Source organism: Rhincodon typus, chromosome 5 (genome assembly GCF_021869965.1).
Source record: "Rhincodon typus isolate 14 chromosome 5, sRhiTyp1.1, whole genome shotgun sequence".
NCBI classification, from domain to species: Eukaryota; Metazoa; Chordata; class Chondrichthyes; order Orectolobiformes; family Rhincodontidae; genus Rhincodon; species Rhincodon typus.
Window position 1 is genome coordinate 103,731,500 of NC_063336.1, and position 19,405 is coordinate 103,750,904.

Here is a 19,405-nt window from a genome sequence, read left to right on the forward strand (position 1 = left end):
AGAATGAATTGAACATTAACTGAAGAATAACATTCTTACTTTTTACAGGGTTGTTGTACAGATCTGCAGAGTTCAGACTGGATTAGCAACCCACAGGCCAGCAGTGGGAGGGTTGTCAAGCTCACACTAGACTGACTCACCCTGGACTGAGGAGGAGGGCTTGCCAGGCTTATGCTAGACCAGCACTCCATGGGCCAATGGGGTCTGCTGATCTCTGCAGTGGCCAGTGACTGGTGGGCTGGAAGGGGCAGCTTTGTTGCATCTGGGTGGGTTCTGAAGGCTGTCGTAGCCACTCTGAGAGATGTTGTGAGGCGGTGTCTTGAGTGGGTGCTCTGGAGGCTGGTGGTCTCCTTGATAAAGACGTCTGATAACAGAGCGGCAGGCGGATAAGTCCACAATTTGGAAGGCTGTGAATGATCTCAAGTCTGAGGGATGGAAAGATAATGCTCCAAAATGACACCACTTGAGTCAGAGAAGGTACAGCACTGTCATAAACGGTGTTAGTATGTATTTCATGATTCTGAGCAAAGTGTCAGCTTTTAATCAGTGGTCCTCCTCCTCTGACTTTCTTTGACTTCCTCCAAACCTCTCCATGCAGTAAATGTAATCATCAGCTATTAGTTCTTCCCTCTAGGTACATCGTTATTACCTAAGGTGTTGTATTAGTGTCAGATCGTTTCCATTTCCCAACAATGTTTACTCTTGCTTTTTGATCTCTCTTCTTTAGCCTTTATCTCTATCCATTATGTTTCTCCATTTCATGTTCATTCATTTCCTGTTACTATCTTTGTTGCATTGCTGTATTTTATTCATTTCTGTTGAAAGAAACCATTGACTGTGTGACATGGTACCCTCTCCTTCAGTTAAAGACATCTTTACTTTAGATGTCTAGATACCATCCAGGATTATACTGATGAAATAATTCCTTTATTGGCCTGCTGAGTAGTCTTGCGGTTATGATCCCTCAGGGCTGGTCATATTCAAATGTATAACCCTCCCAAACCAAAACTCAAGCAAGTATTTTAGGAACCCAGCTTTAAACTGCCATCTTTTGACTGTGACAGACTGAAATTCATGATATATCTGTCGTAATTTGTCTTAATCAACATGCCAGACATTCCAGGGCAATGCATCATTGTTAAAAAGAGTGTAATGCGCATTAATTCACCTGGTATTGTCAGCTCTAATGTGTCCAATTAAAGTTCTTAACAAATTTTAATAAACATATTTTTTCAGCAATCCAGTCCCAATAGACCTATCAGCTTCTATCAATTATCATACCAATCAGGAGCAAACCAACTTCAGCCTCCACCTCCTCTTGCAGTCCTGCCAAGAGATTCAGCCAACTCCATTAAAGATAAACAGCGACCGTTCATTCCAAGTATGCTACATAATGAAACATATGGAACTGTACTGAGCTCCAGTCCCCCCCCTCCTGTAACTGATGCTCCTCCACTTCCACCTCGGAACACGAGTAAAGGTGAGCCACACGCATATTTGGTCTGTGTTGGTGCTTAGTGACTACTTAAGGTCTAGATATCAACTTTCTTGTGGTTTGTTTTTCAGTAATTTTAAACACTTCTTTTTCTTTTATTGGTAAAGAGCTATGCAAATGCATAGGACTGAATTTCAGTATGAAGGCACAAGATGGGATAGCACTGGTGAAATTGACACTGCTTTTGGAAGTCAGTTCCATTCCATTGATTTTTAAGTTTCATTGAACATATTAGGGATCCTTGGGAGATGCAGGCTTTCAGTTGCAATGTGTTGATTGCCCAATTGATATTAAGTGTTTTTTCTTAGTTTAGTGCCAGGTCCATGGGTTTCACATTCTTCCTGAAACTTGCCAGTGAAATTAAGGCTAGAATACATTATATTTCAGAGGCTTGATCATTTTCTGGGGCCGGTGCAGCAGAGGAAAATACATAGCATTATTTACCTACTGTCGGGAAAGATTTTCATAAAATGCTTGCAGAGAATCAACTCTCTATATGTTGGAGGCATTTTCCATACTTTGGAAGTTTGATCTATCACATCAGGATGTGTACTGTTTATGCTGCCTTAAACTGGACCTCTGATAAGAATGAATGACATTTGGAAGCTTTCTGGTCACCTGCTTCTAGCTGGACAGGGAGAGTGGAGCCATAGAAAGCTGCATCTTCCAGAAGGTAATATTCAATGCCCCAGGTTTCCAGGCAGAGGATCAGTTTACTCAGCATGTTGACACAAGTCTCTAGAAGCTTAGGGCCTTGCTTTTGGTGGTGACAAATTATTTCTGACCAGCTATGTGAGAACCTGCTGACCTGACTGCCAAATTTTGCCAGTGTGTATGGCAAGGTCATTGGCGTACTCTACTTTGTTTTTTGTCTATGAAGTCTTTCAGGGATCTGCTGGAGACATGCTCCAAATCTCCTGCTCAGCAGTCCAAAGATGCATAATAGAAGTAACTAATGGCTTAGATAACAAGATGTAGAGCTGGATGAACACAGCAGGCAAAGCAGCATCAGAGGAGCAGGAAGGCTGACGTTTCAGGTCTAGACCCTTCTTCAGAAATGGGGGAGGGGAAGGGGATTCTGAAAATATATAGGGAGAGAGGGGGAGGCAGATAGAAGATGGATAGAGGAGAAGATAGGTGGAGAGGAGACAGACAGGTCAAAGAGGCAGGGATGGAGTGAGGCAGGTGAGTGTAGGTGGTGAGTTAGGGAGGGGATAGGTCAGTTCATGGAGGACGGACAGGTCAAGGGGGCGGGATGAGGTTAGTAGGTAGGAGATGGGGGTGGGGCTTGAGGTGGGAGGAGGGGACAGGTGGGAGGAAGGACAGGTTAGGGACGCAGGGACAAGCTGGGCTGGTTTTGGGATGCGGTAGGGGGAGGGGAGATTTTGAAGCTTGTGAAGTCCACATTGATAGCATTGGGCTGCAGGGTTCCCAAGCAGATTATGAGGTGCTGTTCCTGCAACCTTCGGGTGGCATCGTTGTGGCACTGCAGGAGGCCCAGGATGGACATGTCGTCTGAGGAATGGGAGGGGGAGTTGAAATGGTTTGCGACTGGGAGGTGCAGTTGTTTAGTGCGAACCGAGTGTAGGTGTTCTGCAAAGCTGTCCCCAAGAAGGGTCTAGGCCCGAAACGTCAGCCGTCCTGCTCCTCTGATGCTGCTTGGCCTGCTGTGTTCATCCAGCTCTACACCTTGTTATCTCAGATTCGCCAGCGTCTGCAGTTCCTACTATCTTTCTCACTAGTGGCTTGTTTGCTGGGCCAACAATTCTGTTATCTTTGCCTTAGATTTTGCAGTCAGAATGAAAAGGCGCTTTGGTTTGCATCCCACAGGTGCAGTGCCTCTTCAGTAGCACAGAAAAAAGACAGTCATAAATCACTCAAACAACAAGACCATTCACTCCAAATATGCAGCTACAGAAATATCTTTCAGGTGTGCACAAAATCTCAGGTAGCCCTGGAACAGAGTTGCTGGGTAGCAGCTGGGAGGTATGGCATATCTGCTTAAAACATGGCTCCCAAGGAATAAGGTCCACGAGTGAAACCATGAAATAACATATAACCATTGAGTGTATTATTGAAGTAGCCATCAGCACAATGAAGGTGCCTTGACAGATCTGACTGCAGTCTTCAGTACTCAACAAGTAAGGCCCCCAAACTGGGCAGTTTATGCTTTGCTCTGAGAAACATTGCACAGGAATGAATGACCTGGGAGGTCTTAACAGTGACCTGCACCCCTTGCAGTCTCCTGGCATCAGGTCAAAAATAGCCTGGAAAACTTGTTGCTGATTACTACCGATCATTGTCCCTCAACTGATGCATTGATGCTCTTCTGATTTGAACACCAATTGGAAGGAAGAATAAGGATGTTAAGGTCACTTGCTGTGATTAGAAAAGCTCAAAGTCCTTTATTAAGAGTTTCTGTGTAGCACCAGTACATGTTAAATTGGCCTGAAGGAAATATCCACCAGGCAGTACCTGTCACAGGCTCAAAGGGAATTAACACAAAAAGGAAAAATGTGCTTGATCTCTTCCTCACCATTTTGCCTGTTGCAGATGTGTCAGTCCACAAATGTATTGAGGATCTACCACCAAATCATTCTTCCAGTCTAATCACAGAAGCGTTAGGGTGCTGGAGCAGGCTGTTTGGCCCATTGTGTCTGCATTGGCTTTTCGAATGAGCATCATTAATTCTGACTTCAAATTGAAGCCACCCTAATTGCATGGTTTAGCACTATTACTGTGCTAGACGCATGGCATATCTAGCAGTTCAAAACTGAGCATCATTAAGGTTCTGTGGGCAACAAGAGCAGCAACGATGTATTCAACCACAATGTGTTATAATGATCGGTAGTAATCAGCAACAAGTTTTCCAGGCTATTTTTGACCTGATGCCAGGAGACTGCAAGGGGTGCAGGTCACTGTTAAGGCCTCCCGGGTCATTCATTCCAGTGCGATGTTTCTCAGAGCAAAGCATAAACTGCCCAGTTTGGGGGCCTTACTTGTTGAGTACGGAAGACTGCATTCAGATCTGTCAAGGCACCTTCATTGTGCTGATGGCTACTTCAATGGTCATATGTTATTTCATGGTTTCACTCGTGGACCTTATTCCTTGGGAGCCATGTTTTAAGCGGATATGCCATACCTCCCAGCTGCTACCCAGCAACTCTGCTTCCGGGGCTACCTGAGATTTTGTGCACACCTGAAAGATATTTCTCACATGACTCATTATGTGCATCAGTCTGCCATTGCTGCTAAGCCAGGGACCAACCTTCATTCAATGAAGAATATAGGTGAACGTGCCAAGTGCTGTATCAGTCAAATCTTAAAAATGAGGTGCAAACCTGGTGAAGCTACAACACCAGATGACAGCATGCTATAGTCAAGAGTTAAACAATCTCAGTGGTGGGTTGCGAGGGTGCAAAAGTCAGGGCTGTGGCATTTGCAAACATTTCCAGCCAGAAGTTGCAAGTGGGCAATTCATCTGTGTATCCTCCTAAGGTCTCTGCAATCACGGATACTACAATTTGAGATTCCTTAGGTACTGAAGCACTGCTACCAGATCTTGCCTAGCATTTTCTCCCAAGAGAAAACCATCCCAACATCACCAATCAGTCTTCACAACTGATGTTTTGCATTCTTGGAGCTATTTTGTAAAGTTATTCTGCGCACTCTCCAATGCGTTTGCATTCTTCCCATAGAACGCCACCCAGAACTGCACACAAGGCACCAACTGAGGACCAAAAAGTATCTTAAGTTCGACATAACTTCATATTCCCTCTGTTAATAAAGGTCAGGATTCTGCAAGCTTTATTAACTGCTTTCTCCACCTGTCCTGCCACCTTCAATGATCTATGCACATAATTACCAATCCTTCTGCTCTCGCGTAGTCATAAGAATTGTACCACCTTATTTGATATTGCCCATGTTTTTCTTACCAGAATGAATGATGTCATATTTGTCCACATTGAACTCCACCTTCCACCTGTCTGCCCACTCCACCAACTTGTCTGTTATTTTAATCTCTACACTGTCCTCCTAATAGTTTACAATGCTTTCAAGTTTGCAAACTTTGAAATTGTTGCCTGCTCACACAGATCTAGATCATTAATATACATTAGGAAAAGCAAGGGTCTCTATTCCAATGCTTGGAGAATGCCATTACAAATCTTCATCCAGCCTGAAAAATATCTTGTATTAATTACTGTTTCCTATCCCTCAGCCAATTTTACATCCATATTGTCACTGTTTCTTTCATTCCGTGACCTTTAGCCTTTATGTCAAGTCTGTTGTTTGGCACTGTATCGATTGCCTTTTGAAATACATGTACACTAGATCAACAGCATTACCTAATAGACTTTTCTGTTACCTCTTCAATAAATTCCAGTACATTAATTATACACTCTTTCCTCCTGGTACTTCCTAATCAACCCACCTTTGTTCATATTACGACTGATTCTATCCTAAATAATTATTTCTATAAGTTTCCCCATCACTGAAGTTAAACTGATTGGTTTGTAATTGCTGGGCTTATCCTTGCAATCTGTTTTGAACAAGGGCAGAGTCTTTCCAATTCTGCAGTCTGTTGGCACCTTCCCTGTCCGTAAGGAAGGCTAAGAGATTATGTCTAAATATATCTTGAAATTTCCCCTCACTGATCGCAGTGCCTTGTCAACTTTAAGCATTTGCTCTTTATCAAGTTTGGACCCTTCTATCGGCAGAATTTCTTCCTTTGTCGCCATGGCCTGGATTGCATCTACCTCTTTGGTAAAGGCAGAAGCAAAGCATTCATTTAATAACTCAGCTGTGCCCCATGCCTCCATATGTAAATTTCTTTTTGATTCCTAATCAGTCCTACTCCTCCTCTTGCCATCCTCTTGCCATCCTTTTACTATTTATATACTTTTGACTATGTTAACCTCCAGTCTTTTCTCATCGCTCTCCACTTCTGTAATGTGCTTTATCACCTTCCTTTGAATTTCCAGTATTCCTCTTGGTTCTCAACTGCATTTCTATCTGACACCTGTCATAAGCACATATTTTTCATCTTTTTCTTTATTTCTACCTCCCTGTTCATCCAGGGAGCTCTGAATTTGTTTGACCTACCTCTTCCTTTTTGCAGGACTATACCTTGACTGTGCCCAAACCATTTTCTGAAGACTGTCCAATGTTCAAATACTATTCCTCCCACTAACCTTTTGTTCTCATCTATCTGACCTAGCTATTCCCCAGTTAATTACTCTTACTCAGTTGATTGTTGTCCTTTCTGTTGTCATCCTAAACATTATGATACAATTATCCTCCACTGACACTTTATCTACTCGGCCCACTTTGTTTCCAGGAACTAGGACCAATAGTCATCCTTTCTTGTTGAATCGGGCACTTACTACTATAGAAATTTTTTTCTAAACACAAACTAGGAATTTTGCCCCTCTCTGCCCTTTACACCATCACTGTCCCACCCTATATTCGGATAGTTGAAGATCCCCATCATCAGTACACTACTGTTTGCGTTACCTGCTATTTCTGGAGCCACACCAAATATCAAAGATTTTTTTTAAAAGCTGCACGCAGAATCCCAGCCTACCCGACATCAAAACTAAGGTTGATCGAAATCACAGGCCAAGCTTCTGTACTAAACAGAATTATTCATTTCAAGTAATTAGACTATTGCTACAGGTAAACAGATACAAATAATTGGCATGCAACATCATTAGCTAAAACTCCAAAACCCTTATAAACGCCCCCATACAAAGACAAATGAATAGCGAAAATACAAAAACAAAAATTTCTGGCAGAACCCAGCAGGTCTGGCAGCATCTGTGGAGAGAAAGTAGACTTAACGTTTTGGCTCCAGTAACCCTCCTTCAGTTCAGATGTTAACTCTGCTTTCTCTCTAGATGTTGCTTGACCTGCTGAGTTTTTCCAGCATTTTCTGTTTCTGTTTTTGATTTCCAGCACCCACAGTTCTTTGGTGTTTTTAGTTTAAGGAAAACAGATAATTGGCGCCGATAGAGAACTGAAAAGTCGGTTTAGTGGTTTTTGCTTTCTTGTTCCGATATTGAGATGATCCTTCAACTGGCCAGACCTCTGGTAGCTGCATTGGTTTGGTTTGTAAGAAGCACAGAATAACAGACTCTTGTTATCAATTCAAAAGTCACAGCTTACTGTAACTGCTGCAGGAAGGTAATTGTTTTTTTTTCAGATTTAGCCTGATTTAGCCTTATGATTACAGAGAGCAGGCAGCCTCTGGGCTGAGAGAAGATCTGCACACTTATTTTTTGCTGCCCTTGTTTCCAGTTCCAAGATATTCAGCCACCCAATAACCAATCTCACAGTTGGCAAGCAAAAAGTTTCTGTTATTGACAACTGTCACTAGTTCACGGATCAATCAACTTGTCAGTAAGAGCTGCATCAGTATGCTTTCGGATTGTATGCAATTTGAACTTCAGTTGTTGCTTTTTCAAACAGTTGATCAGGTTACTTACTTTCAAAAGAGCAGCCACTCTTTTGAGCACGTTTTTTAGACAGGATTTTTTTCCACATTTCAGTCCCCGGTCTTTAATAACCTGAAAATAAAAAAAAAAACCTACAGTCCTTACATGGTGAAATTAACAGTACATAAAATTTTAAAGCTAAGGTTGATGTGTAACACAGTGTGCGAGTAATTTATCTGCTTTTTGACCTTAGTCCAATGTTCAGTTCCTGGTGTTCCAACTACGACTTCGTCTGGTGTTTGGAAACCTGCATCATTTGGAATGGATACAACAAGCAGGCAGCGGTCTGCTTCAGACCCACCAAACCTTCATCCACCTGTACCTCCAGTCCGAGTAACATCAGCAACAGCAAGTATGTGTCTGGTTATTCATCTCTAATATTTTGATTAACTTCTGTCTTTGTCAATACCTATATATGAACTAAAACAATGTGTTTAATTAACATGAGTTCCCCACGTGTTTAATTATGCTATTGCTACTGATAATGTGATCCAACATCATACAAACATATTTGATTAGTCTTGAATTTGATAGTCTGCTATTCTGTAGAAATGAAAGCTGAGTAGGAAGAAATTGATTTTATCACTGGATTTTATTTTAAACAGAAGCATTAAGTATGTGAAATGATCAACTGCAGACAAATATGTACAGTATGCTGGTAGCTGCTTCCTTATAATATTTGTAGAAGGCAGTATTGTGTGTGTTCATTCTTTTTTTGGAAATCTTAAAAAAAAAACAACTGTATATTAAAAGAATGAGCCACAAAGTTTACAACTTAAACTGAAAGAATTTTACATTACAAAAGTCAGAGGGCGTGAATGCAAATAACTGTACTCTTCCTTAAATTATTAAATATTTTTAAAGTAGAGGGAACATAGATGCTTCTACTTAAAACCATCCTTCTTAATCCAAATCTCCCCTTTCACCCATTTTGATTTGTATCCCAAATAAACCTTAGTCAGATACTCACCAAAAATTGGAAGATTAACCACCTGGTCTGAATACTGTTTCAAAGATTTGGATAACGGTTGAGATTTCTTGGGCCATTCGCAAGGAACTTATTTCAACTCTCCTCTGGCCATTTCAAGGTTGTATATCCCCATTCTACACAGGTGTTGTTAGCATCTTGAGTGTAGCTACCTTGGGTCAGATCTCTCCTGTTTTATTATTATTTAACTCTGGTGTCCTGTAACTAAAACTCTTCTGTGTTTCTCTTTGCTTGGTAATCCAAAGAAGTTCAATTCATTTGTTGGCTGAAGGACTAAAAACAAAAGGTTGATACATATTTAGCCTGTGCACAGAACTTTAAAATCCTGCTCAAAAGTGGCCTTCTTTAGGCAGCTGTTTTAACTCCCAACCTGTAAACTATAGAACTGCACCCAGGGACTCACTATCCCTGTTGAGATTTGGTTAATACATCTTTCCCTGTTGTACACCTACTGAGCAGTTTTGCCACAGGATCAACTGCTTATCGCCATCTGCTTTTTACAAGGAACCTTCTTTCAGAGTAAACTCTTTCTTAAAGAGGCAACCACTCCAGCATGAAATGTAGGTTATTTTCTCCAAAAGCACAAAGGCTGGCACATTTACAAAATAAAGTTTTATGCACTTGTGAAGATACTGCTCTGAACACAGTTATTTTTCAAAAAAATATAGTAATGTCTTAACCACAATTAGCTTTGGACTGAGCATCTCACTGGCAGCTTTAGCAATCATTAAAAAAAAACACACAAAATTATATAAAAACAGAAAATTCTGCAAGTAGCACATTTATCATTCTCTGGAGAGAGAAGAACAGAGTTAACATTTCAGGCAAGGTACCTGAACATGTCAAAGGTACGGCCAGTGTATAAATGTCAGCTGATTTTTAAATCTATGTCCCTCAATACCAAGTAATGGTATTGGTATTCTGTCAAATTATTCTATATCAGCTAGTATGTGACAATTGCTGTCCAATTTATTATTTAAAAAGTAAGATTTTTGTTCTTTAATTTTCATATCCTGATGATATTTGTCATGGTTGGAAAGATGAATCTTGCATTTTTTTTTTGGCTTATGCGTCACTTGCTTCATCATTCCTGACCTTACTGGATTTCACTGCTTATGAAATTATTAAAAATAAATATATTGTCACCATGTAAATCTTTTGAATTAGGTCTTCATCCTTGCTAATACCCTCTTACCTCTTTGATCTGGACTGCACCAGATAATTGGTATGTAAAATGAGAAGTTGTACGACCTCAGGCTAGCTTGGAATATATTTTTAACCATTTTAACTATTTTTAGGACGTTATGCTAATAGGTGGGGATGAGGATTATTTTCCTAGATTTTATTTTGCTTTCAAATTATTTTTATCTTTCAGACCCTTCACCACCAACTCCAGTAGCAAAGACAAGCAGTGTTATTGAAGCAATGAGTCTGCAGGTGAAACAACCACCAGCCCAGCAACAGCAGCAAGGTCCTCCGCAGCAAATTGTTCAAAATAAAAAAACATTACCACCACCACTGCCACCACAGCCGCCATTACGCATTTCACAGCAGAAATCAATAGCCAGGTAATAGATTTTTTTTTTAATCTGTAGTTTGGATCTATAATCTATATCAGGTATACAAAAAGTCCCTGGTAGTGCAGATCATAAGGATGGCTGAAAAGAGAGACATGTTGCTGAAGCTGTTTGTTTTGCACCCATTGACATTATGGCTGGATTACGGTGTCAAGAGCTGTGATTATATTTGAGAGCTGCGTGATGGATTATGGATTTGTCCAGATTTGTTGGCTGCAGCAGATAAGTGGTCTTCCTCATTATATAAAGTATCTTGTGACCTCCATGTGAACTTCTTCATTGTTTCATTCTTGGTTTGAACTAGAAATGTGTTTATCAATATCAAATTCTGTGCCTTCTCCCATCTTCTAATACACTTTTTCTCTCATAACGATCAAGAATCGTCACCGCAATTGCGGCACAAAAGTATATGAAAACTAAAAGTGGAAATCTGTAGTGAAAGATGGAAGAATTTATATTTGACTTCTCAGTTGTAGTGAATTTAATTAGTTCTCACTCATAGTCTATTTGTTCTATATAATTTTTTTTTGTTCAGTGAATTTCAACAAAGTCTAGCTATCTTCATTGTCTAAGCTCCCCACTTCCTTTGCTTGAATAAAACTGATTAAAGTGAAATGATTGAGGAGAATTGATTCAAAATAATTGCAGAGGGTAACTATAATAGAATAAGTTATTACACTAATTTTCATTATCACCTGTTCACAGTTCTGATCGAACATCTACAGTTAAAAGAACATCCATGGTACCTGGATCTGTGCAATCACTGCCATCAGGTGAGTAAATATTTAATCAGTAGTTTGAGGAGATAGTGGCATAGTGATAATGTCACAGAGCTTGTAATCCAGGACCAGGCTAATTAATGTTCTGGGAACATGAATTCAGATCCCACCACAGCAGTTGATGGAATTTACATTTAACTAATAAAAATCGGAATTGAAAGCTAGTTTCAATGATGGTGACATTAACATCATCAAATTTCAGAAAAAGCCCATCTGGTTCACACATGCCCATTAGGAAAGGAAATACACCATCCTTATCCAACCTGCCAACTCCAGGCCCACAGTAATGTTCTAATTGCTTCTGAAATGGCCTAGCATACCACTCAGTTCAAGGACAATTATTATGAATGTGCAACAAATGCTGGCATTCTATATTCCTGTATTTTTCGTTATCCATAGTCCCTTTGATTAGAGAATATCTCTATGCCTCAGTTTTGTTCACCTTTTGTGCCCAGCTGATTAGCTCATGACAAGTAAACTAAGTTTACTTTTTTTGTTTACCTCCTCAGTGAAACTCATTTCTAAACAAAATATTGGGATTTTTTTGTTCAACTTGAAAAAACTTGCAAATAGATGTGTGAAAAATTATAATATATGATAATATAATTCTTATCGTGGAAATACTTGTGTTTTTGAGAAAGCTTTAAGTTAGATAGCACCATTAATCTGGTGTGATATAAAAAGATTTGGAAGTTTCCAGCTCCTTCAATTTTCTCAGCCCCAGGACCTCACAGCAAAAGATCCTTAGCACAGTATCCTAAGCCCAAGTATCTTCAACTGCTTCATTATTGACCCTCCAATATAAGGTCAGAGGTGAGGATGTTCACAGATGGAGCTGAACATTGTGCAACCATTTATGACACCTCAGATACTGAAGCGGTCATGTCCATATGCAACAAGACCTTGAGAGCACCCAGGCTTGGGCTAATAAATGACAAATAACGTTTAATGCCATACAAGTGCCAGATAATAACCATCCCAAACAAGCGAGAATCTAGCCGTCAACACTTGTTCAGTGGTATTATCATTGCTGAATCCCGCACTATCAACATTCTAGGGATTACCATTGAGCAGAGACTGAAGTAGACCAGCCATCTAAACAGTTGGCTTCATGAACAGTCAGGGTGGAATTCTGTGTTGAGTAACTCCCCTCCCCTTCTACAATGCCTACCAGCTGTGTAGTTCAAGTCAGGAGTGTAATGGAATACTCTCCATTCGCCTGGGAGCACATACTGGAAGTTTAGTACAGTCCAGGACAAAGCTGATCGCATCCACCACTGATACACATCGGCATCAGTGTGTACCATCTATATGATGCGCTGTAGTAACTTACCCAAGGCTCCATTTTACAGCACACTCCAAACACATGTTTGGCCCCTTAGATACTGGGGAGGGAGAGGGTAAATGTATAGTTGTTGCACCTTTGGTGGTTGCAGGGGAAGATGCTGTGGGACTGTGGGGGGTGGGGAGTAGTGTTGGGAGTAAAGGAAGAGTGGACCAGGTGTCCCAGAGGTAATGGTCCCTGCGGAAGGCGGACAAGGGAAGAGAGAGAATGTGTCTGATGGTGGCATCTTGCTGGAGGTGACGGAAATGGCGGCTGATGATCTTTTGGATGTGGATGCTGGTGGAATGGCAAGGACAAGGGAATCCCTATCGCTGTTGCAAGACGGAAGAGAATGCTGAGGGCGGTAGTGCAGGAGATGGGTCAGACCTGGTTGAGGCTCCAGTCGTCAACGGTGCTGGGCAATCCTCAGTTGGGGAAGAAATACTGGAAGTTTACTGAATTATCGCATTCTCTGTGATGTCTGAATAGTCAGTTGAGGGTGCGAGTGAGAAGGCTCTCTGCCAGTAAGTTTTATTTAAGGCAAAGTTGTTTAAGTGATTTATGCTGTAAACAGAATATAACAATGATGAGCATACCCACTGCATTACATTTCAATTACTTAGTGTGTGTTTTGACATTGATTATGCGGACCTCTTGATCAACTGATATAACCCAGGTCTCAGAGGTGCCGGTTAATAAAATGTTTGCTGTATTTAACTTAGTCATAGCACTCTCATTTCTGAGTCAGACGTCACGGTTCAGTTTGCACTCCATAGACTCTTCATAGGTTGATACTTCATGCAGTACCATCAGAGTCCTGCAATGTGCAGTATTATAATTTGAGTGAGACATTGAGCCATCTAAGATCCTCTAAATGATCATCTTGGCATTAGTCAGAACATCAGGGAAGTTCTTCCAGTATCTTGGCCAACATTTTATCCTCAACCAATACCAGCAAGACAGATCATCTTGTACTAATTCCTGTTTGTTGGATTATTCTATGTGCAAACTGACACATTATCCTACTGTATCTGAAACTGACTACACTGCAAAAATTACATGAAACATTTTGGGATCTTGAAATGGTGAAAAGTGCTATTTAATTACAAGTTTGTTGTCAACTCTCGCTCGAAAGCTTGATAAGAAAATTTAACATTGTTTCAATCATATTCAGAATTATTGTTCAGCATTTCACTGAGACTTGCTGTTTGTTCACACCCCAATAGGAGATGCTTTCGTGGGGCCAGATGCGGCACCAAAAAAACCAGGGCACACACCTAATTCAATGAATCTCAGCAAAGCTCCTGCACCAATGCCACGAAAGTCTCAAATGGTACGACATATTGGACAACCACTAAAAGCAAAAGTTTTCTTGGATTCTTAAAGATTTCAAAGATTTTTGGTTTCATTCTACTCAAACTTACTCTTAAAAAGAAGCACAATTAGAACTTCAGCTACTTTAGTAATTTATCACTATATTTCTCTGTGAAAGATGGAATGATTTGTAAAACAGTTCTCATTATTTTGTTTAAGTTCTTGAAGTGTGCACATACATGTCAATTTTGTCTTCCATCTCATTTCTCGCCTCATTCAACCCATAGAGTCCATAATGAAGATTTTTAGTGTTTCAGTATGCTGTAAGCTACTTGAAATCTTGATTAAAAGCCACCACTGACAATTGAAAGATCTATTTATTAGTAGAAGAAAATTTCAAGTGGAAAGCGTAATTTTAAATATAGGCTTATACAAAGTCTCGGAAGTACCACCCTTCAGTGTGAGTGCAAATTAAATCAATACAAATTATACTGTAGAAAAAAACATTTAAGACCGTCTTTGTCATAGAAGGTGACTGAAACAAACAGGCTCAGTCAGAACAGATGGCAATTGAGTGAGTAAATTCATTCAGCTGCATTATCAATGGGGAGTTGGTTGATATTGTTTATCTGTAAATGTTGTATGCTAGACAGCAAACTCTCTTCAATAATGGTGGGTATTCCAAATATTAAGTTTTGCACAGGCCATTTTTGAGTCAAACAATTAATTATTATTTTGCTTGTGTACAGACATGAGTGTTTGCTTTAAGATAGTCAAACCTTAAAGAAATATGGGATTTTTTAAAGTCATCATCTGTTCAGTCGATTGGAACATTTACAGTTCTACCTGTATTTATGGTCTGTGTTGTTCCGTGAAACTTAACTTTTTTTGTTATTTTAGTTGAAGGCAAAACCAAGACGTGTGAAAGCAATTTATAATTGCAGTGCAGACAACCCCGACGAACTTACTTTCTCAGAGGGTGAGATTATTATTGTCGATGGTGAGGAAGATCCGGAATGGTGGGTAAGTTGATATGCATAATTTTGATAACATAGTGAAAATTATGTTGAGGAATCATAAAATCACTTTCTAACTGATATGAGCAAACATGTCAGATCTAAATTTAATTCTGTACTTTTCCATCAAAATATCAATTTGTCAAATAACATAGATTTCAACATATGTCGACCTGACAAAGAAGATAAGCCATCATTTTTTCTATACCAAAAATCATGCATTTCCATATATGTAGCAAATGAGCTACTCCACCCCATACGCGCACACCACCACACAGGCACACGACAGCTGTGGGATGCTATGCTATTCTTGCATTTGTAGTTGGCTTCAATTTCTCACTTGGGGAAATCATGATTTACTTGCCTTAAACTATACATCAGTGCAGGGGGATCAAGAAAAATATACAGACTGTATTGCAAAGGTGATGTGTGTGAGTTTACAACACACCCACACAAATCAAACAATGATGAACAAATAGTCTTCCAATAAAATGATTTCAAAGGGGTTGCATTTGCTAATTCATCAAAAGATTGTGCTAGAGAGAGGAGTTCAGTATTCTTGAAAAACTGGTGCGAGAATGGAAGAAGGAAACTACCCTGAAGACGTGCTCAAAACCAAAAATGCCATCAGAACAGGGGCCAGATACTGACCTGATCTTGAGAAGCACATATTAGAATGAGTCCTCAACACCATTTGACTGTCACCAGAAATGCACTGCGTGTATATGCTCATTAGTGAGCCAAACCAAACTTTGAGCCCAGTGAATATTTCAGATCTGCTGTTAGTATGTGTAGCTGTTTGATGGAACAAAACAGTCTTGTGTTCTGGCAGAAGATGAAAATTGTTTCTGAACAATCAAAAGACTTCAACGACAAAATTACTGTTTTTCTGAGACTCATCATCAGAAAATAGCAAAAACACAAGTACCCATGAGGTTGTGTTGGCCACATGGATGAAACACCATAAATTTCAAACATTGAAGAGAAATGGCTCAACAGATGTGTGAAAATATTAGGACATGAAAAGATGAGATTCAATGTGGTACTAGCCTATGGAATAAAATTAAAACCTATGGTAATTTTCAAATGTTAAACCGTTCTGAGCATAAAGTTCCCTACAGGAGGTTCTGTGCATGTTCTTGGGAATAGGGCGAAGTTATGGATCAATAGTATATGACCTATGCATTTCTGGTGGTCTACGTAAACTACACAGCTTATTGATGTGGGACATATTCAGATTCCAAGGGTTTAATTTTACCAGAGATCAGCTATATGATAGTTTTGGGCATTTTAATGGAGGGTTTTTCTCCCTGATTCTCATTTTCCACATAGTTCTGCTGCTTGCTTCAGTGTATGCCTCTGCGGTGCCACACTTGCACTACCTCCCATTCACCAGCAGCAGAAATATTCAGCAATGCCAGGACTTTCTGGATTCCTGCCACCAGTGCCATATTTAAATCCCTGGTGTGCACTAGGTCAAGTGCTGCCAGCCAGGAACTGCTCTCCAGTCACAGGGCCTTGCAAACTACCTGCAGATAGTAAGTTGGCATCATGATATACTGATAGGGACTGGAATTTCTGGTGGATGGGATGTTGAAGAGGAAGGCCACCCTCTTTCCTCAGAGGAGGCCACAGCACCCTGCCAACTTGATCTGAAGTTGCCACCTGGGTCAGTTTGATGCCCATCCTTCTCTTTTTTTCCCCTTGATCATTTAATATTTTTTGGCATGCTATTAGTATTTTCTATTGTGAAGATTGATGCAAAATATTTATTCAACCCATCTGCCATTTCCTAGTTCCCCAGTATTATTTTCCCACCCTCATTCTCTGAGGATTCTATGTATAATTTGGTCTGTTCCTTCCTATTTATATGTTTAAAGTTCTTGCAGTTGTTTTGATATTTTACTTGCTCATTTACTCTCACTGTTTATTTTCTCCCTTTTTATTCTTTTTTTGTCATTTTTGGTTTTTGAACCTTTCCCAGTCCTCTGACTGACCATTAATCTTTGTCACATTTTTTTCTTCTTTCAATTTAATCTAATTGGTGGTTTATCCCCTTCCTAGAAATCTTTCTCACTGGGATATATTTTTGTGAGGGGTCATGCACTTTTTTTAACGTTTGCCATTGTTCCTCAACCGTCTTTTCTACTGAACTCCTTTCCTAGTCCACTTCAACCAACTCTGCCCTCTTCCTTTATTTTAGGTATAGCACAGTCTTTTCTGATTCAGGTTTCTCCCCCACAAACTGAATACTAAATTCTACCATGTTATTGTCACTGTTTGTGAGGAGATCTTTTGCTTTGAAGTCATTTATTAAACCAGCCTCATTACCCATTACCAAATCCAAAATAGTTGTCCGAACACACTACACGGAATTGTCTTCGTGGCTATCTCTACTGATTTTGATTTTTCCAACCTACATGAGGATTAAAGTCTTTTTCATATGCTCTCACTATCTCCTGATTTATTGTCTGTCAGATTATATATACTGTTAGGTCACTATAGACTACACTTGCCAGTGTCTTCCTCTCTTTGTTATTTCTTATCTCCACTGATACAGGGTTGCAATTTCAAATCGAAATCCCTCCTTTCTATTGCACTTATTCTATTCTAGTACTGACAAAGCTATGCCACCACCCCCTTCTTCCCACTTGTCGTTTCAGAAGATCACATAAACCCTGAATATTTAGTTCCCAGCTTTGATCTTCTTGTAATCATGTCTCCATAACGGCTACAACATCGTATCTATTTACTGCTATTTATGGTGTTAATTAATTTGTTCTAGTACCACATGCATTTAAGGAGCCAAGATTTTCTTTTTACCATATTTTCCCTCATGACCCCACTTTCAGTTTTTCTCTGCTAGTACACACTGCCCCTTCCTCTTCCACAATGAGTATCATTACTTAAACAGGTGCCCTGCAATGTTGCCACATCCTTTCATTTTGTAAGCCTGTGTTCCCCTTTCCAGAACTCTCCCCAACCCTGTTTAGCTTAAAGCCTTCTTTACAGCCATGGTTATTCAATTTGCTAGGATGCTGCTCCCAGTACAGTTCAAGCGAAGCCAATTTGACAGGAAGACCTCCCTCTGCCCCAGTACCAGTACCCCATGAATTAAAAGCCTTTTTTATATTCCAGCCACACCAATCTTTGAGTCACGCGTTTAATTCCTTGACTTGGTTTACACTATTTAATTTGCCCATGGCTCAGATAATCCTGAGATTATTACCTTGGAGGTTCTGCTTTTTAATTTAATTACTAACTGTTCAAATTCTTACAGCAGAAACTCCTTTCTAGTCCTGTCAGTATCATTGGTAGCAATGTGGACAACAACAACTGGATTTCTCTCCTCATATTCCAAGTTCATCTCCAACCTGAAGAAATGTTCGTAACTTTGATACTATGTACACAACAGAGCCTTTGGGATTTATGCTCAAAGCTGCAGAGAACAGTCTTTGTCCCTTACATTACTGCATTCTTACTTCCATCCTCCACTCAAAAGGTGGTTGCTAGTTCGGCAGCTAAGGTGAATCATTCCAAACCACATATTACATGTGCTTCACAGCCATTAGTAGGATTAATTTGTCATGTTGAATCATGTGGTTAAGCATGTTTGTGGCCAGATTTTCAGTCCAGACATAGATCAGTGCAAGAGGTCACCTACATAACCATATGATAATTTTTTTTTCACTTATACTATGTGTGCTAGTTTAATGCTGTTGCCCTTTGAAGAGCCTCACACTGCTACTAAAGTGGAATCCTGTCCTTCAAAGTGAGAAAAAAGACACTTCACCCACTTTGGTGACAGCTATTTCCATTTTGATTTGGATGAGGATGGAAGCCTGCACAGGTAGTACATTTGCAGAGTGAGTCACAGGCTCAGCCTCTGTCTAGCTGCCCCCTTCTTTCTCTACCATCCACCCCACCGTCCCACTTACCTTCATGTTCCTTTTTGCCTTGTCCTCCCTGTCAACCCCATCAGCTTTGATTTTACCCACATTCCCACCCAACCTGTTTATTTAATGGCTCACCTTCCCCACTTAACCCCCCTGGGCCTGACGCATACAGCTTAGTAATGTTAAACATAGTCATGCAATGTGTCCCATGGAAACCAGGGTGGTGTTGAGCATTGATGATAACCCCTCCTGCGCCCTCTGTTGCCTCCTGCCTCATGTTGAATTGCATCATTTCACTTTTATTATTTTCTCTGCATCTCAGTATGCTGTCTCCCGTCTCCATAATTGACTTCCCCAGTGTCCCCATCACAACAGTGGCCCCTGATACCTTCCCCTTGACTTTCAGTGAATATGCTCTCCCCCATGTAAGTGATCTGGAAAGATAGCCCAACCAATGAGTGAGTACATCACTTACCCCCTAACTGACCTACAACTAATTCCCGGATTGTAATGATGTGGACC

The 19,405-nt window shown here is 40.3% G+C and overlaps 1 protein-coding gene across 1 annotated transcript in view; it reads left to right on the plus strand.

Annotated features, from left to right (window-relative positions):
* asap2a (ArfGAP with SH3 domain, ankyrin repeat and PH domain 2a) overlaps positions 1–19,405 on the plus strand; it is a 131,702-nt gene that overhangs the window by 106,221 nt on the left and 6,076 nt on the right. Inside the window, exons 21-26 of the mRNA XM_048597109.1 lie at positions 1,237–1,480; positions 8,183–8,341; positions 10,353–10,545; positions 11,260–11,327; positions 13,884–13,990; positions 14,872–14,994. Coding sequence (XP_048453066.1) covers positions 1,237–1,480; positions 8,183–8,341; positions 10,353–10,545; positions 11,260–11,327; positions 13,884–13,990; positions 14,872–14,994 — 894 coding nt within the window. The remainder of the gene's footprint in view (positions 1–1,236; positions 1,481–8,182; positions 8,342–10,352; positions 10,546–11,259; positions 11,328–13,883; positions 13,991–14,871; positions 14,995–19,405) is intronic.